Source organism: Cricetulus griseus, chromosome 7 (assembly GCF_003668045.3).
Source record: "Cricetulus griseus strain 17A/GY chromosome 7, alternate assembly CriGri-PICRH-1.0, whole genome shotgun sequence".
Lineage (NCBI taxonomy): Eukaryota > Metazoa > Chordata > Mammalia > Rodentia > Cricetidae > Cricetulus > Cricetulus griseus.
In genome coordinates this window covers 81,942,908-81,969,593 of record NC_048600.1, presented here as the reverse complement: position 1 = coordinate 81,969,593, position 26,686 = coordinate 81,942,908, and the positions used below count along the sequence as shown (strand labels likewise).

Below are 26,686 nucleotides of genomic sequence, written 5' to 3'. Positions count from 1 at the left end.
CTTTAAGTTTCCTTTCTTTATATATTATCCATAACTGGCATTATGTCATAGTAGATCAAATGGATAATTCTTCCTAAAAACTAACATAAGCATATATATATATATATAATATATATATATATATATATATATATATAACACAAGTGTCTGTTAACATACCATTTGTACTCTCTCATGTAGCTGTACAGCTTCCACAAATACTTCTTTCTCCATTTTTTTATGTACAGCCGTGTACAGGGCTATATGGCTAACAGACTGACAAGAACTTCATAGTTCTGGAGAGAGGGCATATGGCAAATCCAGAGTCAATTTATCTTGGGTTATCTCTAGCCCACCTCTCTGATCTATACCATCCTTGTGATTATCAAGTGAAACATTTTTGAATGTATTAACTGACCACCACCTTAAAAGAAAACTAAGCCAAAAATGTCATCAGATAACATGAAACCCATAGCAGCAATTTCCCCTCTTTGCTATAAATGATCACTGAAAACTCCCAACTGTGCCTTGAGTTGTGATTTTCTTTTGTTCTGTAACTATAAACATTTCACAAAACTATGTCCACAATATTTCATTTGGAACACCCTGAATCTGTGTTCACAGGCTATGGTTACACCTATGTGGCTCAAGAATAAACCCGAACTGCCTGGGAGGTGAGAGCTACTTTGCACTGACAGTTTTGGCACCCAACATTGGGCCCCAAAGATACTCTCTTTCACTGGAGGACTCCACTGTCTCAGCACCTGGTAACAACTACCCATGTCTCCTCAGGTATAAGTTAGTGAGTCCTCTGGGTGGGTGCAGACCTCCCTTTGGTTCAGTCAATGGTTCTCTAGTTTATTCTTAGCCCATCACCATTGAATATTCTATTCTCTTTGTTTTATCTTCACAGTATTTATGTCTTTGCATAGCCTCTTGGTTTGTTTCCAGAACATTTATTTGTTAGCATTTGTCTTTTTCTCCTATAATTTCTCCAATTATCTAATTCTATATTTTTTCAGACTTCTGCTTATTTAAATCTTTCCCCTTTAGTTTAGAAATTCTATATGAGCCTGTTTATAAAGATGTCACAGGTACTTGTATCCCTATAGCCCCAGATGATGGAAGTGTCAGAAAAAACATACAGGATGTGTAAAGATCTCCTAAGGAAGACCCCAAACAACCACATTTCTGCATTGGTAGTAACTTCAGTGGCTCAGCCAGGGAGATATTTAAGAGCTGATCACCTAGTGACCTCCTCCTGTTTCTGTAAATATGCAGTATAAACCCAAGACTCAGGCCTGAAGATGTAGATCAGTGGTTAAGAGCACTGGCTGTTCTTCTAAAGGACTCAGGTTCAATTCTCAGCAACCACAAGGCAGCTCACAACTAGCTGTAACTCTAGACCCCGGGAAGTCTGGCACCCTCTTCAGGTTTATGCAGGCAAAACCCCATACCCCCAACCCTGCCCTCCCTCCCCCAAAGAAGCCAAGATGCCATTGGAGGAGTCAAGCTCAGGGTGAGAGCCCGGGGACTATTCAGCACACAGACCTGACAAATTCCCTGAGCTAGCTCAGACATGCTTGGGATTCTTCAGGAGATAATGGGAAACAGACTCAAGGAAGAAATCGATGTCTGAAGAAAAACTTCCATTTTTACCTTCCAGATGCTCTTATGATTGATGATTATAGTTCAACTTGTAAGCTTTTTCGAAGATGGGGAATGTCTGATAGCCCCCATGTTTTTCACAGTAAACTACAAGACATAGGTACCAGTATTAAAGATAATAACTGAGTAGCCTATATGAACTGGAATTTTAGAACATTTAAGAAATAAACTGGGGGCTGGAGAGATGGTTTGGATGTTAAGAGTACCAACTGCTCTTGCAGAGGACCCTAGTTTGGTTCTCAGCACCCACATGATGGCTCACTCACGACTCTCTGTAACTCCAGTTTCAGGTGACCTGACAGTATTGTCCAGCGTCCTTGGACACCAGGCACACACACAGAAGGTGCACATACACATATGCAGACAAAACACTGTTACACGGAAGAAAAATGTTAAAGAAATGATGGGAAGGCTAATTTACAAAAAATGAAAGTTTTTAAAAAAACCACAAAAATTAAAGAGATGTTAAAGAATATTGGTAAGAAAAGTTTGGAGGTTGTGTCAGAAGTAAAGATAAATTCTGAAGAATTTGCATTTTGTTTTCATTTAAGAAAGCTCCACGTAGGTGAAAATTTTACCAGTTTGTATTAAACATGCACTCTGGGGGCTGGAGAGATGGCTCAATGGTTAAGAGCACCGTCTGCTCTTCCAGAGGTCCTGAGAAATTCCTAGCAACCACATGGTGGCTCACAACCATCCACTATAAGATCTGGTGCCCTCTTCTGGTGTGCAGATATACATGGAAGCAGAATGTTGTATACATAATAAATAAATAAAATCTTTAAAAAAACATGCACTCTGATCCTTATCTCTGTGAAGCCCTTTAAATAAAGGTATTTAAGAGCTAATCTAGGGTCAGTGAAATGGCTCGGTGGGTAGAAGTGAGTGAGCTTAACAACCGGAGCTCCACCACCAGATCCCAGGACAGGAGAGAGCTGACCCTGAAAGCAGCCCTCTGGTCCCTACTTATGCATTAAGTCATGTGTCCCCACACACAGACTTTAGGGGAAAAGTTAACTCCAGACTTTGAGACTGGAAACAAAACAAACTGGCCATTTGAAAAGCAGCTGTTGTCTACTTAAAAGTTTACAAAAGTTAGCGTGTAGACAGGTGATCTTAATCTACTTCATTTTTATCATAAATGTAATTAAGATTCAGCTTTTATAATGTATTTTGTTTTGTTTTGTTTTTGTTTTTCGAGACAGGTTTCTCTGTGGCTTTGGAGGCTGTCCTGGAACTAGCTCTTGTAGACCAGGCTGGTCTGGAACTCACAGAGATTCGCCTGCCTCTGCCTCCTGAGTGCTGGGATTAAAGGCCACCAACGCCCAGCTTATAATGTATTTTGGACAATAACTTATTTCTACATCTTCAGCTTTGAAGGGAGATAAAATAACTTAGGCAGACACTCATTAAACTAGTAACATGCCTGCAACAGAGATAATGGCAGTCTATAGTTTGTGTTTCCCATTGGGTTAAAGTGTTCCCTAGCTAGATAGCCACTGTCTTGTCATTAGGAAAAGTTCTATGAAAGAACAGACCCCAAAGTAAAGGACACACACACAGGATGGAGGCAAACCCCAGATTTTCATCCTGCCTTTTGTTACCTTGTGGGCTCAAATGAAGTAACATGCTGCTAGCAAGGTTGGCTTCTAAGTGCTTACTGTAATAGAGCTTAACAATTTAACAAACTGTTATGTTAAACTGTTGGTAAGAAAATCCCCACAATGTCTTAAGGACTGTCAACATGTTCTGCCTGTGTTTCAGATAGTTTCTTGGGTTTTCGTCAAAGTATAAAATTATTTTATTAAATTAAAAATGATTTCTTGATTGTAAAAATCGTGTAAAGAAAAACAAGACAGTAAAGAATCAGGTAAGCAAAGGAAATGGATACTCTAGAACTAGGCTGGGGTGCAATCCTAGCATTCAGGGGCTGGGGCAGAGGATGCTATGAGTTTGAGGACAGCATTACAGCATTACAGAGTGAGGTCCTGTTTAAAAAGAAATTATGTATATAATCTTTATAAATAAAGAATAGAGGAGAAGGAATTTTATATGGTAAAATGAGAATTTTGTTTTAAAACTAGAGGCTCTTCAAAATGGAAATGATAAGGCGGGAGCAGAACTAGGAAGCTAATGTGTGTTATAAGCAGATGTGTGAGAGCTAGGAGATGGGGAGGGGGCTCAGCGGGTGAAAGCACTCACTGTGCAAGCCTGACAATCACAGTCCCATCCCCAGGGCCCATGCAAAAGCCAGAAGCAGCAGCAGGAGTGCCCTAGATCCCAGTGCCCCCTACTGGGAAGTGGTGGGCAGAGATGGCAGGTCTGCCAGAAGCTCCAGGGGCAAGCTAGTCCAGCATATGCAGGAGTGAACAAGACACCCTGTCTCAGGGTGAGGCAGGGGTGAGGACCCACACCAAGGTCATCTGCAAGCTTTCCTCTGACCTTCATGTGCATGCCATAGCACACACAAAAACACACATGTGCAAAAGGGATGAATAAATACATAAAGATGTTTTTAGAAGTTCTAAGGATGAAATTCTGTGCACTGACAAAGAACTAGAGTTTGATTTTCTGTTTACAAGATTTTTTTTTTTTAAAGAGTGATCTGTTATTAATAGTACAGAACAGTACTGAACACCTGGCCTCAAGAACAAAGATTTTATGTTCCTATTCCCTTACTGAATGGGCTACTAAAAACATGGTGATTACATTTATCCAAATGCTAAGTCAGTTTGTTTTCCCATTGGGTTAACTTCCTAACTGGACAACCACTGACTGAGCAGTAGGAAAACTTCTATTAAGAAAATTATTCCTATTTGGGGCAGTCTTGTGAAATTATATCATAACCATTAAATTTTAGTTGACAAATATTTAAATCTATTCATAAAATTTGACCTATTGCACAAAATGTTGGTTGTAACCACAATCTACAGTCCCCTAGACTGGCAGAACAAGAACAAAGAACATCACAAAACAAACCAGCATGGTGAAATTTGACTGAAGCATCCAGCTTTCCCTGCCAAAGGCATTCTCATCAAGTCTTCTCCATCTGAAATCTATGCTTTTTGAGGAATTGGTGGTCTGGTGACAAGCATTCTTACCTGGTGGGTCATCTCCACTACCCCTAAATCCTTTTACATTTTGATATTCTAAACATTGTCTCAGATATTTATAGTTTTCCTTAAATGTTAAAAATCATATTTTAATGCAACTGGAAATGAGATTCTTGTTTTTGTTAAATGCTTGCTTAACCTGATCTTATGTACATCAAATTGGTGTTTAAAAAGATTAAAAGATTTTGCCACTGTCATAAAAAGTTCTCTCATTATTCTGTATAATTTTCATTTAAAAAATCCAGTTTTTAATTGATGAGACTTATTTTAAGTATATTTAAAAAGTCCACTTCTGAAATCCAGATCCTTAGAGGCAAAAATAATAAACTTACTCCCACTAAGGAAAAGGGAAGATTATTGAGTGGGTTCAGCCAACTGAATTACTATGGTACTGATCCTGAAAACACTAAGTTACAACAAAGCCAGGGCTCTGGGAGAACCCACAATACGATTAGACTTCTGAATACCTCAAGCAACTTTGGCTGTATTGATTTTTCCGCGGGCTACCCAAAGACTTTGGGCTAACTCTCTTGATCCAAATTATACAAAAAAAAAAAAAAAAAAATCAGTATCTCATGGCAATACTTATGGTGTTTTATATATCATGAATCCATATTTTCTGATTAAATGTGTTAAGGTGACCCATAATAAAGCTAGCCAGGCTAAAAATAAAATACTGAACAATATCCATATCTTGTCAATGAGAAAATCGTTACAAAATGATTCCTAGTGGTGCCCCACCTCCCTTTCTGAATATCAATGAAAAATGAGATTTGGTTATACCCACCAAAATCCATGGAACCCATATTCTCACCAACACAAAAATTAACATTATTAACATTTCAGGGGTGGGGGCTATTTGTTAGGAAAGAATTTTAAGGTGAAACTATATTGTTACCTAATTTCTGATATAAAGCTTACTTTCCCCAAACTAAAATCTGAAATAATACCAACATTGTAGTACATATAAAATCATCAGTCACAATGCAATATAAAACCTTAGATATTAACAACCAATCTTGTCTAAGATTACAGCCAGTCATGAGCTTACAGCTATGGAATCTAAGTGGCCCAAAGCAAAACATGGATGAGAAGATAGTTATTCCTGATATTCCAAATAGCAAATAAAATCTTCAGAGTACAGATGACCGTAGAGGCGGAGGGGAAACATATTTGATCCAGTTAAAGAGCATTGTGTTTTAGCTGGTTACTATGTCCATTTCCCTCACCCCTTAACTTATTTCTTTAGGTTACATGGTTTTTGGTTATTGTAATTGTAGGTGTGATAGTGCTACTATATGTCATAAGTAAATCTCATGCTGCACACAGGGGATAGAGGAAACCCAGGCTAGTTGATGTGATTCGGGAATTCCCTGTCACTTAATGGCTTTGTCAACTATCTCTCTCTCCTGCAGACTGCTCTCAATCTTCTTGACCGGCTCCAAGGGACACACCTTCCCAGCACTGAGGGACATCAATAACATTTGACCTCTCCATGTACAAAGCCAACCGAGAGAACTAGGAAGTTTTACACTTGATCCTACAAGGCTGATTGGCAAATTAAAGTATCCACAGTATGGGGGAGGCAGAATGCCGTAGGCCCATAGCCAGGTGATCTTGGACCACCTTGAGCCCCATCTAGCCATTCCTTGCCCACCTCTGTGTCTGACCTAACCAACATTCTCCTGACTATCAGGCAAAATCTGATGGAAAATGTGGGAAGATGGTATACTGACTTTTACCAACTCAAAAATGAAGACTGTCATTAGCTAGTGATCCGTGACCTGGAGCAGACATTTCCCTGCTTTGTATAACTGGTCTATCTAACATTCCTACAGATACAGCTTCTGTTCTTTAACTAAAAATTCCAGGAAACCATTTCCTCGTTGAGGCATGTTATTTAGGGCAACCTGGACTGCAGGACACTCTCATTTGGCTTAATAAACTATCTTTTACTGTCTTTAAAATGAAAAATAGTGTGTTGGGTTCTCTCCTACCTTCCCCATCTCCTCCTCATCTCTCCCCTCCCGTCTTTTTCTCTGGAACAGGGTTTCACTACATAGCACAGGCTGGCCTCAAGCTCAGATCCTCCTGCCTCAGTCTCTGAGTCTTGGGATTACAAGCCTGTGCCAAAACCTCTGGCTCAGTTAAAATTTCCAGTAGTTATAAAATATTCATTCCATTAAATAACCATTCATTAACTAGTAGCCCATTGTTGACTACTTTGAATACTTTCCTACTTTTAAATCATGAGTCAATGAATTATTTCCTCCATTATCATTTCATCTCTTGCATCATTTCCTTAACAAAGTGTGATTATGACGGTTTTATGGACTTTGAAACTGTCTGCCAAATTACATTTTAAAAGGCTCATATTGCCAGTGTTGGTTGGTTTGATAGAATTTATTCTACTTGTCAGTTTACTATGACCTCAGAAGGATATTTCCTAAGCCAGGGAGCCTAGGGGAATTCCCACCCTGCCGACCACAGCTCTTAAGGTGGGAATTTCCCTAACCACAGTCTATTAAGAACAAATTAAACACAGGTTTTGGAGTATAGGCTGGGAAACAACCAGCTGATTATTCTAGATTCCTGACAGTTGAGCCTCCAAAGAGAAATACTTCCTGGGAAGTATTTGCATTTGGTTCCAAGAGGCTCTTGCATTTCTATCACATGTTGATTTGTGACATCAAGTGCCACTTGGATGCTGGATGAAAGCAGACCATGTAAATGTAATACACTGACAACCAAAAAACAGTAAGAAATACTGGAAGGTGTCGACTAGTGGATTCTAGAGTTTGTAAGATTTTCTAGTCTCAGGTTTTTTGTTGTGGTGGTGGTTTTTGTTTTGTTTTTGTTTTTGAAGACAGGGTTTCTCTGTGTAGCCCTGGCTGTCCTGGAACCCATTCTGCAGATCAGGCAGGCCAGGAGCTCACAGAGACCCCCTGCCTCTGCCTCCCAAGTATTGGGATAAAAGGTGTGCGCCACCACTGCTTAGCTTTTAATTCTTAGCACCCACATGGAGACCTCTAACCATCTGTAACCCTACTTTCTCATCTGGCCTCCATGGGCATCAGGTATGTAGGTGGTGCATAGATAAATACACACACACACACACACACACACACACACACACACACACACACACACACAGGCAAAATGTCCAAACACACATTTAAATAAATAGAAATTAAAAGGTTATTAGTTTATTTCCCCTATTCCCTGCCTATGGGTTCCCTGTTGTAGGGCAGCTGGTCCCCCACTCCTACAGAGCCTCCAGATAACACCAGTCTCCTGTGGGGAAGTTCCCTGGCCTGCTCACACCTTACACATGATGAGTGGGGAGCTAGCAGGGCCCTGTTAGGTAGAAAGCAAGGGCTCCTCTCACATTTTCTTCAGAACTTAAACCAGAGCCTTTCATCTAAGTTTGAAATGTGTAACACAGGCCTGTGCTAAGGTAAACTCTTTCCAGTTCCCAAACAGGTGGACATGGAGCTCTGCATACAAAGATAGGCAATAAAGGAAAGTCTGGGGAATACTCGAGATGTTCTCTCCCCCTTTAAGATACTAAGTCAGTGCCACAAACACAGAGCCACAATAAGGAAACAATTTCACATCACTGACAATATGACAGAAGCCTAGAGGTCAAAGGAAAACCATAACGAAGACAGTCACTGTACACTAGGGAAAAGGTTTAGAAAACATTCCTCCAAAGTCAGGAAAAGGGCATAGAAAGGACAACTACATTAGCAAATAAAACAAAGAGGTGGTAATAAAGAGCCAGGAAAACAGAAGAGATAACAATCAAAGGAAAGAAAAGAGGACTTTCCCTGACACAAAAAACAGAGTCTTCCTGTGAGAACAACCCAAACCCATGTGCTACTCAACATCAGTGGAAAGTGTCCATCAGTCATGAAAATTCATCCTGTAGTTTCTAAATTTCAGAATAATGGAACAATTCTGCAAACATTCAGATGGCAGGGAGGAGAGGAAGCTCACCAAAAGAGGAAGGAGACTATCACACAGCATCCAGTAAATACTAGCAAACAGTGGGGTAAAGAGGTGTGAAGACAAACTGTGATTCAAGGACTCAAAATCTAGCCACTTAAGTCAGCAGGCATGGCATGAGAGCCCACAGTCCCAGCCACTTGGGAGACTGAAGTGAAGCCCAGGAATTGGAGCCACATGGGTAGCATGGGAAGGACCTGTATCCAGGACAAAGAAACTGATCTTGAGAGGCTACAGAGTGTGGACACAAAGAGATGCAACTGTACAAAGAATCAGCGAGTGCTCACCCATCTCATGAATGCAGGGAATGAGGTCATGGGAAAGACACTACACAAGATCAAACTCCATAGGTTTGTTAAAGTGCTTAGCGCCTGCCTCACAGGATGCAATCACTCATCTCCTGGCTGTGGCAGGCAGCCTTTGGTCAGAGTGCCCCTTAGCTGCCACTCAGTCACTCCTTGGTGTTTTTTCTTCCCATGTTGCAGTTACAGTAAAGTCTGTGAAGTCCTTGACTGCATCAAAGAATTGCCTAAACCGCTAACTGCCTGCCCATCTTTAATCTCCATGGACTCAAAACCACCAAGAGCTGCCACAATGCACACAATTCCAAACCCCAGCAAGATCACCTGGCTACATTTTTTTTTTTTTTTCATGGCTGATGCTTTTGTTAGCAACTGGAGCATCACTTCAGACCACAAAGTAAGTGGTGGAAAGACCAAACAGAGTAAATAACACATGCTAAACTCATTTCACTTAGCAGGACTACTCAGCGGAGAACATTTGCTTCACACTGCACTAATGCTCACCGTGTGTGGATGGATCTGCTGGGCCTGCTTCCATTTGCAGAAAGCATACAATACTATATACAGTGACAGAAAAATGATAAATGAACAATATATCATAACAAAGAGTATATGCGTATATACAAATACTTTTATGTTTCTATATCTGTATATGCATGTATAGATCTATATATGTTAGAGGGCATATTCATTTTTTTTTTTTGCAAACATACAGCATTTGTGTCAGAAAAGTATCTCAGAGGCAACATTATTAACACCCCCAAAGTCCATGTATGCACCACTCACATACCATTTCCCTGCCAAAAATGTTTTTTAAGTATTTTCAGTTAGGTGTGGTGGCTCATGCTGATAATCCCACAACTTGTGAACAGGAGGACTGCCACAGGTTTGAGGCCAGTCTGTGTTATGCAGTGAGTATGCTGTCCTTAAATAGCATTTTCAGATGATGACGAAATGAATTGGGGGGGAAAAAAAGGAACTAAAGTTGGTTGAGTCACTGTGTAATAATAGAAACTATAAATCATAGCAGTCAATGATACCACTAAGCTTAAGAATCCAAAAATGACGCAACCAGGAAACTTAGAGCTAAAATTTACATTGTGGTTGTGAAATACAACCAAACTTATATCCATAGTTCAGTTAATTATCACATAGTGTACTTATTCTTTGTGTGTATGTGTGATACTGAAGATTGAACCCCAGGAGCAAAGCAAGTGCTCTACTACTGAGCTACCTATATGCCCAACCCTAACTATCACAAAGTGACATCCCATTTACATTTTACCTAGGCTCAGAAACCCTAGTATCACCACTTCTATCTTATTTCCCCCCTAATTACTACTTTGTCTCTCTCTGCAAAGTAACTGCTATTGTGACTTTCAATAAACACACATTAATGCCTAGTTTTGTCTTCTGTAAAAGGTCAAAGACTCAGACTAGGTGGTAGTGGTGGTGCATGCCTTTAAACCCAGCACTTGGGAGGCAGAGACAGGTGGATCTCTGTGAGTTCCAGGCCAGCCTGATCTACAGAGTGAGTTTCAGGACAGCCAGGGCTACACAGAGAAACCCTGTCTTGAAAAAAAGCCAACAAAAGGAAAAAAAAAAAAAAGGTTAAAGATTCATATTCTTTGCAACCACTTATGTTAACAGTTAATTCAAGGAAGGCTCACTAATTGATGTTACAAATCAATAATATGGCTTTGTTGAGATCAAGTCTCATAGTATCAATTAATGGTTAGATCCCTATAGAATTGCCTCAAGCTTGGATTCTTTTTTTTAAAAAAAAATTCTTTTGGTAATTATTTGTTTCTTATGTATACAACATTCTGCTTCCATGTATATCTGCACACCAGAAGAGGGCACCAGATCTCATAATGGATGGTTGTGAGCCACCATGTGGTTGCTGGGAATTGAACTCAGGACCTCTGGAAGAGCAGTCAGTGCTCTTAACCTCTGAGCCATCTCTCCAGCCCTCTAGCTTGGATTCTAACTGGAGCAGAAGCTCAGCAAATCCCAAAAGTTAAACAAAAGAAATCCACATCCAGACAATGGTAACAAACACTGAAACCTAAAGACAAAGAAAGAGAACTTAAAACACCAAAGAAAAGGATAGGTTATTGGGAGCAAAGATAAAAGACTGTGGCTTTCTCAACAGAAATCATGGAGGCCAGAGAAAATTCGAAGACATTTTTAAAGTGCCAAAAGAAAAGAGTTGTTGATACATAATTGTGAATTCAGGAAAAACATCTTTTCAGAATGCAGGTGAAGTGAAGACACTCTCAGGACTATGGGTACAGATGTGTAATAGAATGGGCCCTGGACTCCATCCACTGTCCTGCAAAACAACACCAAAAGCCCACAACAACCAACCAACTAACCAAACACATTGTCAGCAGATCCACCCTCAAACAATCATTCAAGAAGTTCTTCAGACATAAAGGAAATGAGACCTATGGAAGCCTGAGACATGAGAGATGAGAAAGGCGGAGGGATGGGAAATATCTACATAGAAGCACTCATCAGCTGAGTTTGCAGAAAGTACATACATTTAATATATATTTGGCAATTGGAAACAAGCCATACAGTGTCTGGTTTTTTGACTATAAGTGAACAGAGGCTAAAGAGCTTTCACTGCTATGGTTAAATATTGGTTCTAAGCAGATTGTAAAAATTTGAGTATAAGTTGGGAGTGGTGGCCCACGCCTTTAATCCCAGCACTCAAGAGGCAGGTGGATCTCTAAGAGTTCAAGGCCAGCCCAGTCAACACAGAGTTCCAGGATAGTCATAACTACATGTTGAGACCCAGTCTCCATAAATAAATAAATAAATAAATAAATAAATAAATAAATAAATAGCTAAAAATTACAATTTGAATATATACAGCCATTCCTAATAACCAAGAAAGTGATGTATACAAAGAAACAATGAAATATACAATAGATAAAATATAATACTGAAGAATTTTCACCTGTAAATTACAGGACATGAACAAAAAACAAAGCTTTAGTGGCAGATGACAGGTCAGCCAGTGGCTGCTGGAGGTTAGGGCCGAGGGTGGGGAAGCATAAGGAAGTTTAGGGGAAAGTGGACTTGTCCTGTGTCCTGTTTGTGGCAGTGGTTACACAAATCCAGACCTGTATACATTTCCTCAGAACTACATACACGCAGAATAATTTTTTGTATGTTCATTTAAGAATTATAACAAAAAAATAATGAGTAAAGACAAGTATGGGTAAAGTCAATCTTGAACATCAGCATTTAAGAACAAAAGACGCGGGCCTCTGAGATAGCTCAGTGGCTTACTATGCTTCAGGTCAGGGCTTTCCACAAACATGTTGGCCTCAGAGCCTACATGGTAAAAAGAGTCTATGTGCCACATGCCTGTCTGGTGCCCTTTGAGGCCAGAAGAGGGCAGAAGATTTCCTGGGGCTGGAGTTATGGATGGCTGCCACATGGGCGCTGGGAATCAAATCTGTGTCTTCTAGATCAGTCAGTGTGCTTATCTGCTGAGCCATCTCTCCAGCCCAACAAAACAAATCTTAAGACACAAGAGGGCAGCAGCAAAGGAAGCTCAGGGATGGACAGATGGTAAAGTGTGGCTTGCTCACATGAGAACCAGAGTTGGGCTTCCCAGATGCCATTAGAAAGCTAAATATGGTGACACATTTGCAATCCCAGAATTGCATGTTAGGAGGTGGAGGCAGGAAAATCTACTGACCAGCCAGCCTGGCCTGCTTGGCAGCATTCAGGCCAATGAGAAGACCCAGTTTCAAATAAAATGAGGGAGACACCTGAGAAAGGACACCTGAGGTTGCCCTCTGACCTCCATACAATGCACCTATGTGCCTTCATGAACAACTGTGTGCACACACAGAGTGTGTGCAGAATGTGCTTTATCTACCAGACTGGCCAGAGGCAGTTGATGCTGGCCATGCTGAGAGCTGCTCTGAGCACAGGAGGAAGGGGAGGGAGAGAGCCATCAACCTGACTTACAGCAGGGAACTTGCCAAATGTGGGAAGGGAAGACAGCCAGACCAGACTAGCACATTACTAAAAGCTCAGAGTATTTAAAACCATAACAACAACGGCTAATATTTACTGAAAATGTGCCATGTGCTAAGCCATCGTTTCCCAATCTTGAGGTGTAGAGAGTTAGTTATACAGTTAGAGGAAATTCTGAGTGATTGATCAGCCACCATATTTAAATTATCAAATACAAAATTGAAGCAAAATTTTTCTTCAGGTTTATGGATCTTTAGTTTAGTAAAATATGAGAAAGATAAAAAGCACAGGCTGAGGATGCATTTTGTGGTAGAGTGCTTGCAAAGCATGCACGAGGCCTCCTCAGTTTGATCCTCAACGCTGCCAATAGCAACTAAGAGTTGTTACCAGCAACATTAGTAGATAAGGTTATTTTGCGTATACTAAACTGCTGATTAAGACAGGAATATGGCCCCTGAGACTTTCCTGCTATCCAGCCCTGAAACATCCTTTACAAGTTACCCAGTTGACAGTCTTTGGTCTTTTCTAGGAAGGAAATTATTACATGTTAAAAATACCTTCTGCTTGCACTAGCCAAGACAGTTACACGCGAATGCAAAGGTGGGCTCAAACTGCACAGTAAGATACAATATAGGATCATCCAGATAATCTATAGTATTTTGGGTGGGAGTGGGTGGGATGCCAACAGAAGCTAAAGGAGCACATCTGATGCCCTCCTCTATCATCCTCTGTCTTGTTTCTTTGAGACGGGTCTCTCCTGAACCTGGTGCTGTGCTGGTAACCAGCAAGTCCTACTCATCTTCCTGTCACCTCCCATAATGCTGGAGCTATGGTCAACCACACCAGGCAGTTTTTTTTTTCCCCCTTGCTTCCATGAGTGCTGGAATCCACACTTAGATCTTCATGCTTGCATAGCACTCTGACCCACTGAGCTTCTCCCCAGCCTCCAAGCCATAGTCGTTTTCACCTCAGTTGGTGTATGTGTCTATCTATAATGTGTGTGCAATGTATAAATATGCACATTTGTGTCTGAATGTGGGCACACAATTTCATGACATATGTGTGGCAGGCAAAGGACGACCTTGGGTGCTGGTTCTCACTTTCCATCTTCTTTGAGACAAGATCCCTTCGGTTTTTTTTGTTGTTGTTGTTGTTTGTTTGTTTGTTTGTTTCCCCTCCATGCTGCTGTACTTGAAGCTAGCTAGTTTGCAAGCTTTCAGGGATTTGCCTCTCATCTCCTTGTAAGAATGCACTGGGTTATAGACATGGGTGCTATGGTACCCCACTTTACATTCAGACTCAGGACCTCACACTTATGTGGAAGCGTTTTACCAGCGGAACATCTCCCCAGACTCACAATACTCTTTTAATTTAAAAATGTATGGGGCTGGAGAGATGCCTCGTAGGTGAAGAGCACATACTTTTCTTGCAGAGGATCTGAGTTCAGTTGCCACCGCTTATGTCGGGTGGCTCACAGCTGCCTGGAACTCCAGCTGCAGAGATCTGACACCCTCTCTTAGACTCCATAGGCACTGAACTGAAGTGCATATGCCCTCCTCCCCAATTTTAAAAAGCAATAAATTTCAAGCTCAAAAGCATCAATATGGAAACAAAAAATGTTACATCTTAATAAAACTATAAAATTCAGCCGGGCGTTGGTGGCACCCACCTTTAATCCCAGCACTGGGAGGCAGAGACAGGCAGATCTCTGTGAGTTCAAGGCCAGCCTAGTCTCCAGAGTGAGTGCCAGGATAGGCTCCAAAGCTACACAGAGAAATCATGTCTCAAAAAACAAAAACAAAACAAAACAAAAAACAAACAAACAAACACACAAAAAAACTACAAAATTCAAAGAAGATAGCATTCGCCTAGGAGTGGAGCCACAGAGCCAAGAGCATTCCAGAAATTGTCCTATTTAGTCATTAAAAAGCCCTAGAATAGGTTTCACCGGTTTTCCTGGCCCTTCAATAAGGTATTGACTATTAAAAAAAAAATGTAAGCACATTAAAATTCTTTGCTAAGTAAGATATATACACAAAAACAAAACCAAGTTGAATAACAAAACAAAACAAAAAAATCGATCTTCCATCATTTGAGAAGCCTAGAATCCTGAGGCTAACTTGCTCAGCTCAGACTGCAATGATTTACAGATAACCAACATGTGTTTCTTAGCAACCTGCATGCATAAAAGGTTACGATATACCGTATGATTTCAATTATATGACATCCCAGGAAAGACACAACTACAGAGAGAGTAAAACAATCTATGGTTGCCAGGAGTTTAAGAGGAGGAGAGGGCTGATGAGGTGACTCACAGGAATTTTTAGGGCGGTGAAAATATTCTGTATGATATTGTAACGTGACTAGGTGGTATTATACATTTGTCAGAACTCATAGAAGGTACATAGTGAACCTTAATTTACATTACTTTTTAAAAAAGCCCTTTTGGAGGTTGGGGTTTTAGGAAGTAATAAGACTGTTAAAAGGGCAACTATCTAATTCTAATACATGCATAAACACATTGGTGAGGAAGTATAGGAAGAATTTCTGACCTCATGGCTTTAGAAAGGGTGCTATCTGCAAGGCAAAAGGCAAAAGGAATGACACAGAAGCCCTGGGATCCAGGTGACCATGCTGGTTCCCATGGGGTGGATGGGGAAACACTTCTTACACTGCTATGCTTATCCACTGGAACTGATGCACTAAGGAAATGGATGGCTGCTGGGTGGTGGTGGCGGCACATGCCTTTAATCCCAGCACTCGGGAGGCAGAGGCAGGTGGATGTCTGTGAGTTCGAGACCAGCCTGGTCTACAGAGCTAGTTCCAGTACAGCCTCCAAAGCCACAAAGAAAACCTGTCTCGGGGGTGGGGGGAAGGAAATGGATGGCTGATGGTGGGAGCCAGATTCTCACTGCTAGATGGAAGTTTACAGAAGAGCAAGAACACTGCAGCCATGGATTAGATTAGAGACATTAGTGTGAACTCATGTTGAGCTTAATACAGATATGGGCACTTATATATGGAAATGGACACTAAACTATGCATGTATATGTTAGTAAATGCATGTATGATTCTATGCTTTGTCTATCTAGAAGACTTAAGAAAACCAATATTCCCTATAGCAACAAGTATACCAGCATCCAGGCTGGGTTTCAAATAACCATCCTCCAATAAAAACAACCAGGAATCCCTAGAAAAACAACGGGTTTTAAGACCGATGCAGAAAAATCTGGACTACACCCCTGAAGTATCCTGTAGTGCCTGATAAAATGTGGTCAAAAAGCCCACTGATAGGAGCAGATGTGCCAACCACAGAAGTTCCCAAAGGCCAAGTGAGGAGCCTAAACAACAAAGTAGATAGTTTGGAATTAAAACACAGAGGAGAGGGGCTGGAGAGACTGATCGTTGGGTAAACTGCTTTTTTGTGTAAGCCCAGCGACCTGAGTTTGAGTCCCAGAACTTATGTTAAGGCAGCAGGAAAGAATTAACTCCGTAAAGTTGTCTTTTGCATGCACCACCTCACATACAATAATAAATAAAGTTTTTAAAAGTCCGAAAAATAGAAAAATAAATATCCAGGTGTTTGTACTGACATAAACATATGACTGAAAAAATTCATCACTGAGGGAGGAGAAAACAAATCCCTGGTGTTGACTTCCAAAGAGTTTACACAGACACTGCACTTCCAAGGAGCAGGGTGTAACTCCCCACTGGGGTACAGGTTGCATGCTGTGACTGCCTTTCCAAGAATAGTCTAGAAACCAAGCAGAGGAGAAAGGAATACTAGTGACCCTATGGTGAAGAAGTCTGAAATACACAATGAAATGTGTCACAAATTGAATTGATAGCATGTCACCTTGATGTAATAAAAATGGCACATCTTTGTGGTTTTCTTCCCAATAACTCACAGTCCGTGTTACCACAAGGAAACCATCACAGCAATTCAAGCCATGCAAGATTCCATAAAACACCTGAGTTCAGTGTTTTATGAGATAGCTTGGTGGGTAAAGGCTCTTGCTGCCAAGTCTGATGGCCTGTATTTGATCCCCAAAACCCACATGGTAGAAAAGAACAAACTCCCATGGATTGTCCTCTAATAGCTACATGTGTGCTGTGACACACCAATATCCACACACATGCATGTACATGCTTACAACACAATAAATACATAAATAAATGCAATAAAAATTTAAATACCTGACCAGTACTCCTCAAAACTGTCAACACCATAGAAAACAAAGACAGCATGAGAAGCTGTCAGAGGAGGTGACAATAAAATAAATGTCCTAGATGAGATCATGGAACAGAAATAACACCAAATGAAAAACTGTGGGTTTAATTCCTAATACTTCCACACAGGTTCACTAATGATCACAAAGAGATCACATCACACTAACATAAGATATTCAATAGGGAAGCCAGGTGTGGGCATCTAAGAGTCCTGGGCACTGTTCTCAATTTCTCTGTTGCTCTAAAAAACTACTTATAAACAAAGCCAAGCTTATAATTAAATTGGATTTAAGAATGACACATTAAGTAAGCCCCTTTCCCTATGATGAGGGATAACACAGACACATCAAAGGCAGGTTGACAACTCCTACGAGCAAGGTCAATCTCCATCAGTTCTGAAGACAATGCTGTGAGGCACACACTGCTGAAGGAGATGTCCAGAGGTTATGTGATCTGTCCAAGGTCACACGGATGGTTATAGGTAAAGCCACATCTGCTTAATTTTAGGGGCCTTTTTCAGAACACCCAGAAAGAAAAAGACATCAACTCACACATCCCAAGATGCCTTGTTTGTTCTTGTTTGCTCTGCTTTGTTTGAAAGAGGAGACTGCTGAACTTTCCCTTATAAAGATTTCCTATTAGGAAATGTCATTTACTATTTACTGAAATGCACATTTTACCTTGTTTGGATGCTCTAGCTTCATTTCTGTTGCTGTGATAAAACACTCTGACAAAAAGCAACTTAGGGAAGAAAGGGTTTACTTTAGCTCACAGTTCTGAGTCACAGCCCATAATAGCAGGGAAGTCAAGGTAGCAAGACTTCATAAGAACTCTCATATCACAGCCACAGTCAGAGCAGAGAGAAATGAATGCATAAGTGTTCAGTTGTTTGATTGTAGGCAGATAGATTTCTCCACTCGTCTACAGCTCAGGACCCCCTGTTTAGGGAATGGTGCCACCCACAATGGGCTTAACTTGCCACATCAATAAACTTTATTAAGACAATCCTCCACAGATATGCATACAGGTCAACTCAATGTAGACAATCCCTCATTGACTAGGTTGTTCAAGTTGACAATTGAGGCTAACCATTACACTTAGCAACTTTTGCATATTGAACAGAATTGTTTAAATCTTATAAACCTAGACACATATTACTTATTCTCAAAATGTCTGAGTAGTGCTTTTTCTGCACTGAGGGAGGAGGGGGCAGATTTCTCTGTGTAACAGCTCCAGCTGTCCTGGGACTCACTCTATAGACCAGGCTGGCATTGAACTCACAAAGATCCACCTACCTCTACCTCCCCCGAGTACTGGAACTAAAGGTGGGTGATGTCACCATCCAGCTGAGTAATGCATTTGTTACACTCTTTTTGTTAGGCAAGCCATGATTATCAAACTCAAGTAGTAGATCAGAATACAACTCCCAACTGTTAGCCAAAGCTATTTGCTAACATTTCTTCACTCACAATGATAGAAGCTGTGGATAATGTTTATAGCACTTAATTTTCTTGAGAGTCTTTCATAAGTTTCCAGACTGACCACCAAAGACCTGGACCTACCAAGTCAAACCTGAAAGTACTGATACTCTGACAGAAGCTGCAAGGCACACTTCCTCATGCATCCTTCCACCCCACCTACTAGAACTCTGTTCTTTGAAAAAGAGCCTACATCACAAATTCCATAGAATCTGTCTCTACCAGAGACATTTCATTTCCTCTGGGAGTTGATTGTATCAATCAGATCTCAGCTTCCATTCCTATATCTCAGTGTCTACAGCATGTTCAGATTTGTTTGACATGGTGTCCTAGTTAGCTTTTGTTGTTGTTGTTCTGGAGATAGACTCTCACTGTGTCCCTTTGGCTGGCCTGAACCTCTCTACATAGACCAGGCTGAATTCAAACACATAGAGATCTGACTGCTTCTATCTCTGCCTCTGGAATTAAAGACATGCAGCACCTTAAAGTAAAGACACTGGCCCTTAGTTTAGCATCATTTCAGAAAGGATTGAGCAAATCAGATTGGCCTGGGAAATATCTGGGGGAGGGGCTATCTTGTTAATTGATGTGGGAGGATCCTGCCTGCTGTAGGTGGTCCTTGGTTGTATAAAAAAGCTAGCCAAGCACAGGAGAGTGAGTGAGTCAGCAAGCAGTGTTTCTCCATGGTTTCTGAGTCAGGATCCTGCCCAGACTTCCCTCAATGATAGACTACTGCCTGCAAGCTCAAATAAACCCTTTTCTTCCCTAAGCTGCTTTGGTTTGAGTGTTTTATCACAGCAACAAAAAGAAAACAAGAATACATGGTTAGAACAAAAATATGTTAGTCCCCAAAGAATACCAGAGACTGGAAATCTCCTCAAAGTCATTGCTGGACTCTTTCTTCTGGTCCTTTACAAAACAGACTAGCTTTTCATGAAATCTGGAAAACTGTATTACTTCTAGATTAGAATTACATCACCTGTTTCTACTTGTTTTCTTATACTTGCAGAGTTTTAAAATACACAATGGTGATTCCGTAAAGTGTTCTAACTACACCGTGCCTTATTTGGGCCTCCCATAGATGAGAGTGAACAGGGAAACTGGTGTGCTTTACAGATGTTACAACAGGCTTACGAAAACTCTGTGGCTTGTCTACTTCAGATTTCTAACATGTGGTGGGGCACAAGATGTTGCAGGGTGGGGGGATGACTCTGGATTTCAATGCAAACACTTTGCTCAGGGGCGCATGCCATGCACAGCTCAGATTTCGGTCTAACTGCAGACTAAACATAGTCTGCATTTTTCTCATTCCTTAGGAACATCACCTTGACTTCTCCATATTTCCTCTTCTTACAGATTACAGAGATGCCCAGGTACTTAGGTAAGACTTGGGTGCAGACCAGGGCATCTGCAGTGGGAAACTTAACCATCTATTCTTTATCACTTTTCTCCTAGAAACTCTTCCTTGTTCTCTGACAATCCCTTTTCATGCCCTCTGTTTAATTTTACAGATGCACTGTTTTCTATCGCTAATGAGAGAGAGAGAGAGAGAGAAAGAGAGAGAGAGAGAGAGAGAGAGAGAGACACTTGGGTAAGTTCTTTCTCTTCTTCCCCATATCAGTATGACTAAATCTAAGAGAGGAGGAGGAGGAGAAAGCACATATGCAGTGTTTGCATGTGCGAGACTGAGTGTGCACACATGTTCCTGTGGTGTCTGTCTTTCCTCCAATTTCCTACTTTTCTTCTCTTTCTACCCCTAGATTTTAGTTTTAGTGAATTTTCTCAGGCTAGCTGTTGATTTATGGCCAAATGTTCACATTCAAAAATGAGGCACTGTAGGGTCTTAGTCCAACCACGGAAGGCTGAGCTGGGTCTCCCGGAAGGGTAAGTGTACTGATTGTCTCCTGGATCCTGGGAGGCTGGGAACAGGCAATCAGATGCAGCAGGGAGTCTAGTCAAGCAGGAACTTGTTTATTGCCCCACAGCACGCATCTTTTAAAGCAAACAAACAAACAAAAAAAAACAAAAAAAAAACTGCAGAGCAGGAAAACAGCCAGCCAATGGTTTTAAAGGTCAGCCTACCATGCACCTAGGTGCCCTGTGCTTTACCTAGTGAATATGAGCCGTTCATGCAGTGACCTCATCTGGTTTGATCTTGGCAATCAATCATCCTTTTCTGTACACATCTCAGGACTTGCCCTCCTGACTTCCCCTCAGTGCCATCTTTAACTGGCTCATGTGCCCTTCAAGGCACCTGAACATTGAATTTCAGGCTACTAAAATGAAGAGAAATTTTCAAAGCTTTCAGAGAGAAGGCAGAAAACTAGCTCACATACAGTGGAGAACTAAACAGGAAACTTTACAGAGAACCCAGGGAGATTACAGGGTATCTTCACAATTCAAACCAGACAACTGACTCACAAACCTTCCAGCCTGCATGGTAAGGACAGTGGTATTCAGACACACATAGTCTTAGGATAGTCACAGTCCACAAAACTGTCCTTCAGATGCCCTTAAAGAGTGTGTTCTATCAAAACAGCAATGGCCAGAAAGAAGCAGTTGGGGAATGTGCATCATAGAGTCAAAGGGTACTGAATTTCCCATGTGATAGAACAGGAAGCCAGAAGAGCCAGGCAGGAGCCCAGGCAGTTGTCCAGATTGAACCAGGGAGTTGAAGGACCCAGGAAAGCAAAGGCTGGCCAATTAAAAGAGGAAATTCATAGGCAAACTACCAACATTGCACCAGCATGCAGGAATCCCACAATCCTAGCTAAAAGATAGGGCTAACTGGTGAATGTGACAACCACAGGTAACTAAGCAAATCCACAACCAAGAAGCAATTACCGGCTTTAGAGGGAAATGGTGTACTAATGAAATAAAGATCTAATCATAGCGCACACTGTGGCTCAACCACAAACAGTATTTCCGTAGTCATAATGCCATCAACACTGATTTAATGGAAACGTGTGTGGGATGGGGGAGTGAGGGAAGTGTGCAGTATTACTGTAAGTTATGGTGACATCTCCCTTAGGAAGAAATAAACATGCCTAACATGGAAAACACTCTGAACCAGCATCACAATCTCCTAAAAAATGCATACTGCTGGGCATGGTGCACATGCCTTTAACCCCAGCACTTGGCAGGCAGAGGCAGGTGGATCTCTGTGAATGAGTCCAGCCTGGTCTGTCTAACCAGCTCCAGGCTGGACAAGGCTACATAGTGAGACCCTGTCTCAAAAACAAAGACAAACAGAAAAGAAAAACAAAAAAGAAATATGGATAATGATGAACTCTGAAAGATAAAGAACTGCAAAAATTGTTTGCGAGGAATGGGACTTTGGGGAAGGAAGGAATGGTTACTCTTGGAATGCCTAATTCTAATTTTCAAACTACAAAGTGGCATCATTTTGATAACAATGAAAATTAACATTTAAAAGCTCAAATCCAAAGAACATTAAATATTAAGTACTACACGCTGATAGAAAAAGGATGATGATATCTCAGAAGTGCTGGTTAGGCCATGAAGAATGACAGGAAGCCAAGTGACACAATCAGGGTCACATTCTTTTTTTTTTTTTTTTTTTTTTTTCCAAATCAATACAAGTCTTTATTGTCCCAAAAGACACCCCAAATAGTGTTTAATTCAGGATCTTGTTTCTGGAACTGGTTAACTTAGGTCTTACTCATCAGCCTGCTGCACTGTTCCCTTTTCAGACACATAGATACCATCCAAAAACTTCCTGATATCTTTGTTTTTAACTGTTGTGGCTTGCTGAATCAGAGCCGCTGAATTTGAAACAAGTTCAATATCATTTCCTTCAAGGATTAATTCATCCTTTTGGGCTTGAGAAACAGAACAAGCAACACCTGTTCTCATCCGAACCCTGCGGATGTATTTTTCACCCAAGAAATTTCGGATTTCAACCAAAGACCCGTTCTCCTGAATAACAACGTTGATGGGGAAGTGAGCATACACAGACCTCATCTTGTAGCGGAAGCCCAGTGTGACTCCCTTGATCATGTTCTGAACATGACTGCAGATGGTCCGGACAGTGGCCAGTTCTTTTCTGTTACCCCACCATTTGTCTACCCGGAGCCTCTTCTTCTTCTTCCCGAGGAGACTCAGCTCTACATTGATGTGATTGAAGTCCCTTCGGAGGATTCCTCTAGGGCCCTTCACAATGACTGTGCGCCCCTTCAGAGTGATGTCCACATTTTCTGGAATGTCGACGGTCTGATTGCTGAGAATGGTCATCATTCTCGCAGTAGATGGGGCAAAGAGCCAGGGTCACATTCTTTATGTGCATGCTGGTTCTAGCTGCATATGTATGCACTACATGCCTACCTGGTGCCCACAGAGCCAGAAGAGTAAGTCCGATCCCCTGGAACTAGACTTAAGGAGAGTTATGAGCTGCCATATGGATGGTGGGAACTGAACCTGGGTCCTCTGTAGGAGCCATCTCTCCAGTCCTCACAGCTACATCTTTAAAAAAGTATTACTAAGATACAAAACAAAGCAAAAACCACAGAAGATGGACTAAAAGAGGAAGAACTTGAAGACAAAAATCCAGGGTAGGGACTTAAAACTTTATATCAATTAATGAACAGAACAAAGCAAGTGCTGGGCTGTTTCTGTTTTCAGGGCCTTAGATGAAGTGAGGCACCACAGCTTGCTATGTAAATGTTCTACCACTGAGCTACACTCCAAGTCCTGGACTCTCTTTGTGATAGAACATGAGAAGTGGAAAGTTCTGGCCACAGTAAGACCATCTTCACCTCTAGCAACTCCTTCAAGATCAATTTGTTTGCCATAATTAGGAAGGGGACTGCCAGTCAACAAATGGGACCATAGACTTTCTTGTGGAATACCCTCTCTGCAGATAAAGAAATGCCATGCCAGGGCTATGGACCAGTCTTCCAAGGGACTTCACTGACTGTGGATCTTAACTGTGTTTCAATCTAACCATCCTTGAATACACTGACCATCAAAGCCTGGACCAACAAGCTAAGCAGCCAAACTCTGGAAGCAGATGTTGCATGGAAGCCGCAAAGCCACACTTACTCACCAGGGCTCTGGCATGTGTGTTCAGTAACACTGGCAACGGAGTGTCAGCTTATCGGCTCTTCTTCCTAACCCCCACTAGAAAAGATGGGCAGAGAAAACAAGGCAGGACAATGCCTGGATTTTAAGACAGCATGTAACAAAAGCCCCTTGCCATTATCTCCTGTGACCAATGAGAAGTGTGTCCAACAGCCAGAAAAAAATAAAAAAGAATTGAGGATTCTGAGAATTAAGTGAGGACATATACTAGAAAGAAAAGCAAGAGGCATAACATCCGAATGGAGACCAAAGTTATGGCCAGGTCCCGCTTAGAACCTCCCTGTTGCAAATGTACTCCTCGGCCAGCCACAGCCCTGGGGAGCTTGTTAGACATGAAGAGAACATCAGGCTCTGCCTCAATCTAATGACTCAAAATCTCCATTTTAATAAGCTCCCAGGTGATCCCTATACCCATTAAAGTTAGAGACTCCCTTAGAAAGACAGTAGAAGTTTCAGGTTTTGCACTGGGGCCCCCATTCTCTGCAGGTGTAGACAGAAACTTAGGTGAACCCCAGGTGTGTAAAGCTGTCTATACAGGACAGTCATTTACATAACAGGAAAGTCAGAAGCAGAGTCTAGCCAACTATGTGTCTTCTAGAAAAGGCATTGATTCCAAGATGCCTAGCTATTTCCTGGGAGCTCACTCCCAGGGTCAAACAGGAACACAAGCATGGAACACAGCATGAAGCACAGATTTTCCTCTATAGCTGCCTATTTTATTTAAGCAAACAAAAAAAATGGCTAAACATTAATTTTAGTTGTACTTAATTGAATAATTTCTCAGGGGAATAGTTCAGGGAGAGTTTAAAACTGCCTGTTTCCAAAAGCCATTACAAATTGGCATATACTATAATGTCACTGTGCCAACCCAAACAGTGTGCTTTTAATGTCCCCTGGGCTGCCTTCACTCCAGATGTGTTCAGAACTCCTAGTAATATAACACAGGCAAAAACCATATTTACATGAAGCAGTATTTGGGATATCCTTTTCCAATTATCTGGAATGAGATAATAGACTCCTAATTGGAAGCACGGGGGTTGGGGGAGCCAGGTCAGTGGTTCCTCCCTCATGATGCTTTTATTAGTAGAAACGGAAACAGTCTGTACAAGAGTTAGAGAAATCTATTTTGCCACAGTTAATCATCTGAATGTCTAGAAACTTCGAATTTGCCCTATGGTCACCTCTAATTAACTAGCTGATTTGTAAAAGCCTGATCTTGTCTTTTCCTATGAATCATAAGTAGGCGAGGGCTGGGGTTGGGAGGAGGGGGGTGTGGAATGGAAGTGCAAGATTCCAAGCCCACTCTGGCGAGAAAAAGACACCAGTGATGAGTGAACAGGTGTTGCCCTAACCTCCCCCCAGCTGCTTCAATGGTGTTTGGTGCTTGCATAATGGTTCAGACTCTGAAGTTATTTCCTTTTATTTTTAACTGATGACGGTCATCACACAAGTGCTAGGGAAGTCATCTTAACTTATCACCAACATGTATCTCACAGGGAAACTAAAGCCATTAATGGGGAATCCTCTTTTGAGTCTTGAACTTGAGCACATCTAAATACTGATTAGTGTAGTATATACTTTCTGCTAACATTGGGAGGTTTTATCCTTACCATTTGTTACCAGACAAAAATGAAATTTAAGTCAAATAAGTGTTTTTATCCAAGTGAGCATGGTGTTCTGTTCCAGTGGAGACCTTGGACCCCATACATCACAAAATGCCGCAGTGCGCCATGCACTCGGGCATGCTCAGTTACTGATGTCTGTTTTCACAGATGTCATGGACAAGCCATCTGAAAAACAATGTACGATGCAGCTGTTCTTGGCTGGGAGTGAGATACACTTGGAAACCTTGCTCCCTAGATGTTCAAAATTGGACCAAGTTTTCCAAATACAAATTAATTACCAAATTCTATGTGTTGACAAGCAAACGCTTCAATGTTTATGCTTCAATTTGACAAAGGAAATTTTAGCATATTACTCTTAAGCCTCTAAAGCAAACAAGCTCCACATATAGGATTTACTTCATTATAATTTCCCCTAAAATGTTTAAAAACATTTTAATCCTGAAATCCAACATGTAAAGAGAAAACCAGAAAATATATATATACAGTTTAACAAAGCAGTCACAAAGCAAAAGCTATGTAACCACCACTTGCTGGCTCAACTTGGCAGTGCCTTACCAGACTCATCAGCCTTATAAAACTCAACACCCATTCAGCCAATAAGCAATAAATGAACATCTACAATATGCCAGGAGATGTGTCAGGGCTATATTTGAACACTTGGCCAGTATTACTCTCTTGCATGCTTGCTCAAATAACAGCTACCGCAGAGTTCTTAATTGCTGCTTATCTGAGTTTCAAAGAAAATAAATACACAACTTTATCATATGGACAAAGAACATTTTGCTTCAATAAATCTACCCCGGAGGCTTGAGCTCAAGGGATGTTTAAGGCTATATCACTGTGGAAAGGACCACAGGAAAGGGCTTGGTGGTCACTAACACCCAGATGTGAACTTTTCTCTCTGACCCACATGAGTGCTGACTGATTAACCCTTGAGGTTAGGCCTCTTCCTCTACAACAAAGACCTCTCCACTCGGGGAGATAACTACAACTTTCCCAAGCACCTTGCAGAGAGCTTTATCTACCATGTCCGGTCTAGATCTGAAAAAGGTATTTGTTCCACGATAAAGACAGCAAAAATCCCTGGTTAGAAGACTAATGTTCTTTTAACTCCCCACCTCTAAAAAAAAAAAAAAAAAAAATCAAACCCATGGCTCTGCCTGAAGAGAAAACAGTTTTAC

At 41.2% G+C, this 26,686-nt stretch overlaps 2 protein-coding genes across 2 annotated transcripts in view; both read right to left on the bottom strand.

Moving 5' to 3' along the window:
- Stx8 (syntaxin 8) overlaps positions 1 to 26,686 on the bottom strand; it is a 243,616-nt gene that overhangs the window by 106,049 nt on the left and 110,881 nt on the right. The gene's annotated exons all lie outside the window — the stretch shown is intronic.
- Positions 22,341 to 23,060, bottom strand: LOC107977812 (60S ribosomal protein L9-like). The gene has a single exon (XM_035447481.1). It carries the CDS (start codon positions 23,035 to 23,037, stop codon positions 22,459 to 22,461), a length of 579 nt encoding a protein of 192 aa, XP_035303372.1. The 5' UTR covers positions 23,038 to 23,060; the 3' UTR covers positions 22,341 to 22,458.

Excerpts from the sequence above, each read along its gene's own strand:
- LOC107977812 (XM_035447481.1), bottom strand. The coding sequence starts at position 23,037 with ATGATGACCATTCTCAGCAATCAGACCGTCGACATTCCAGAAAATGTG.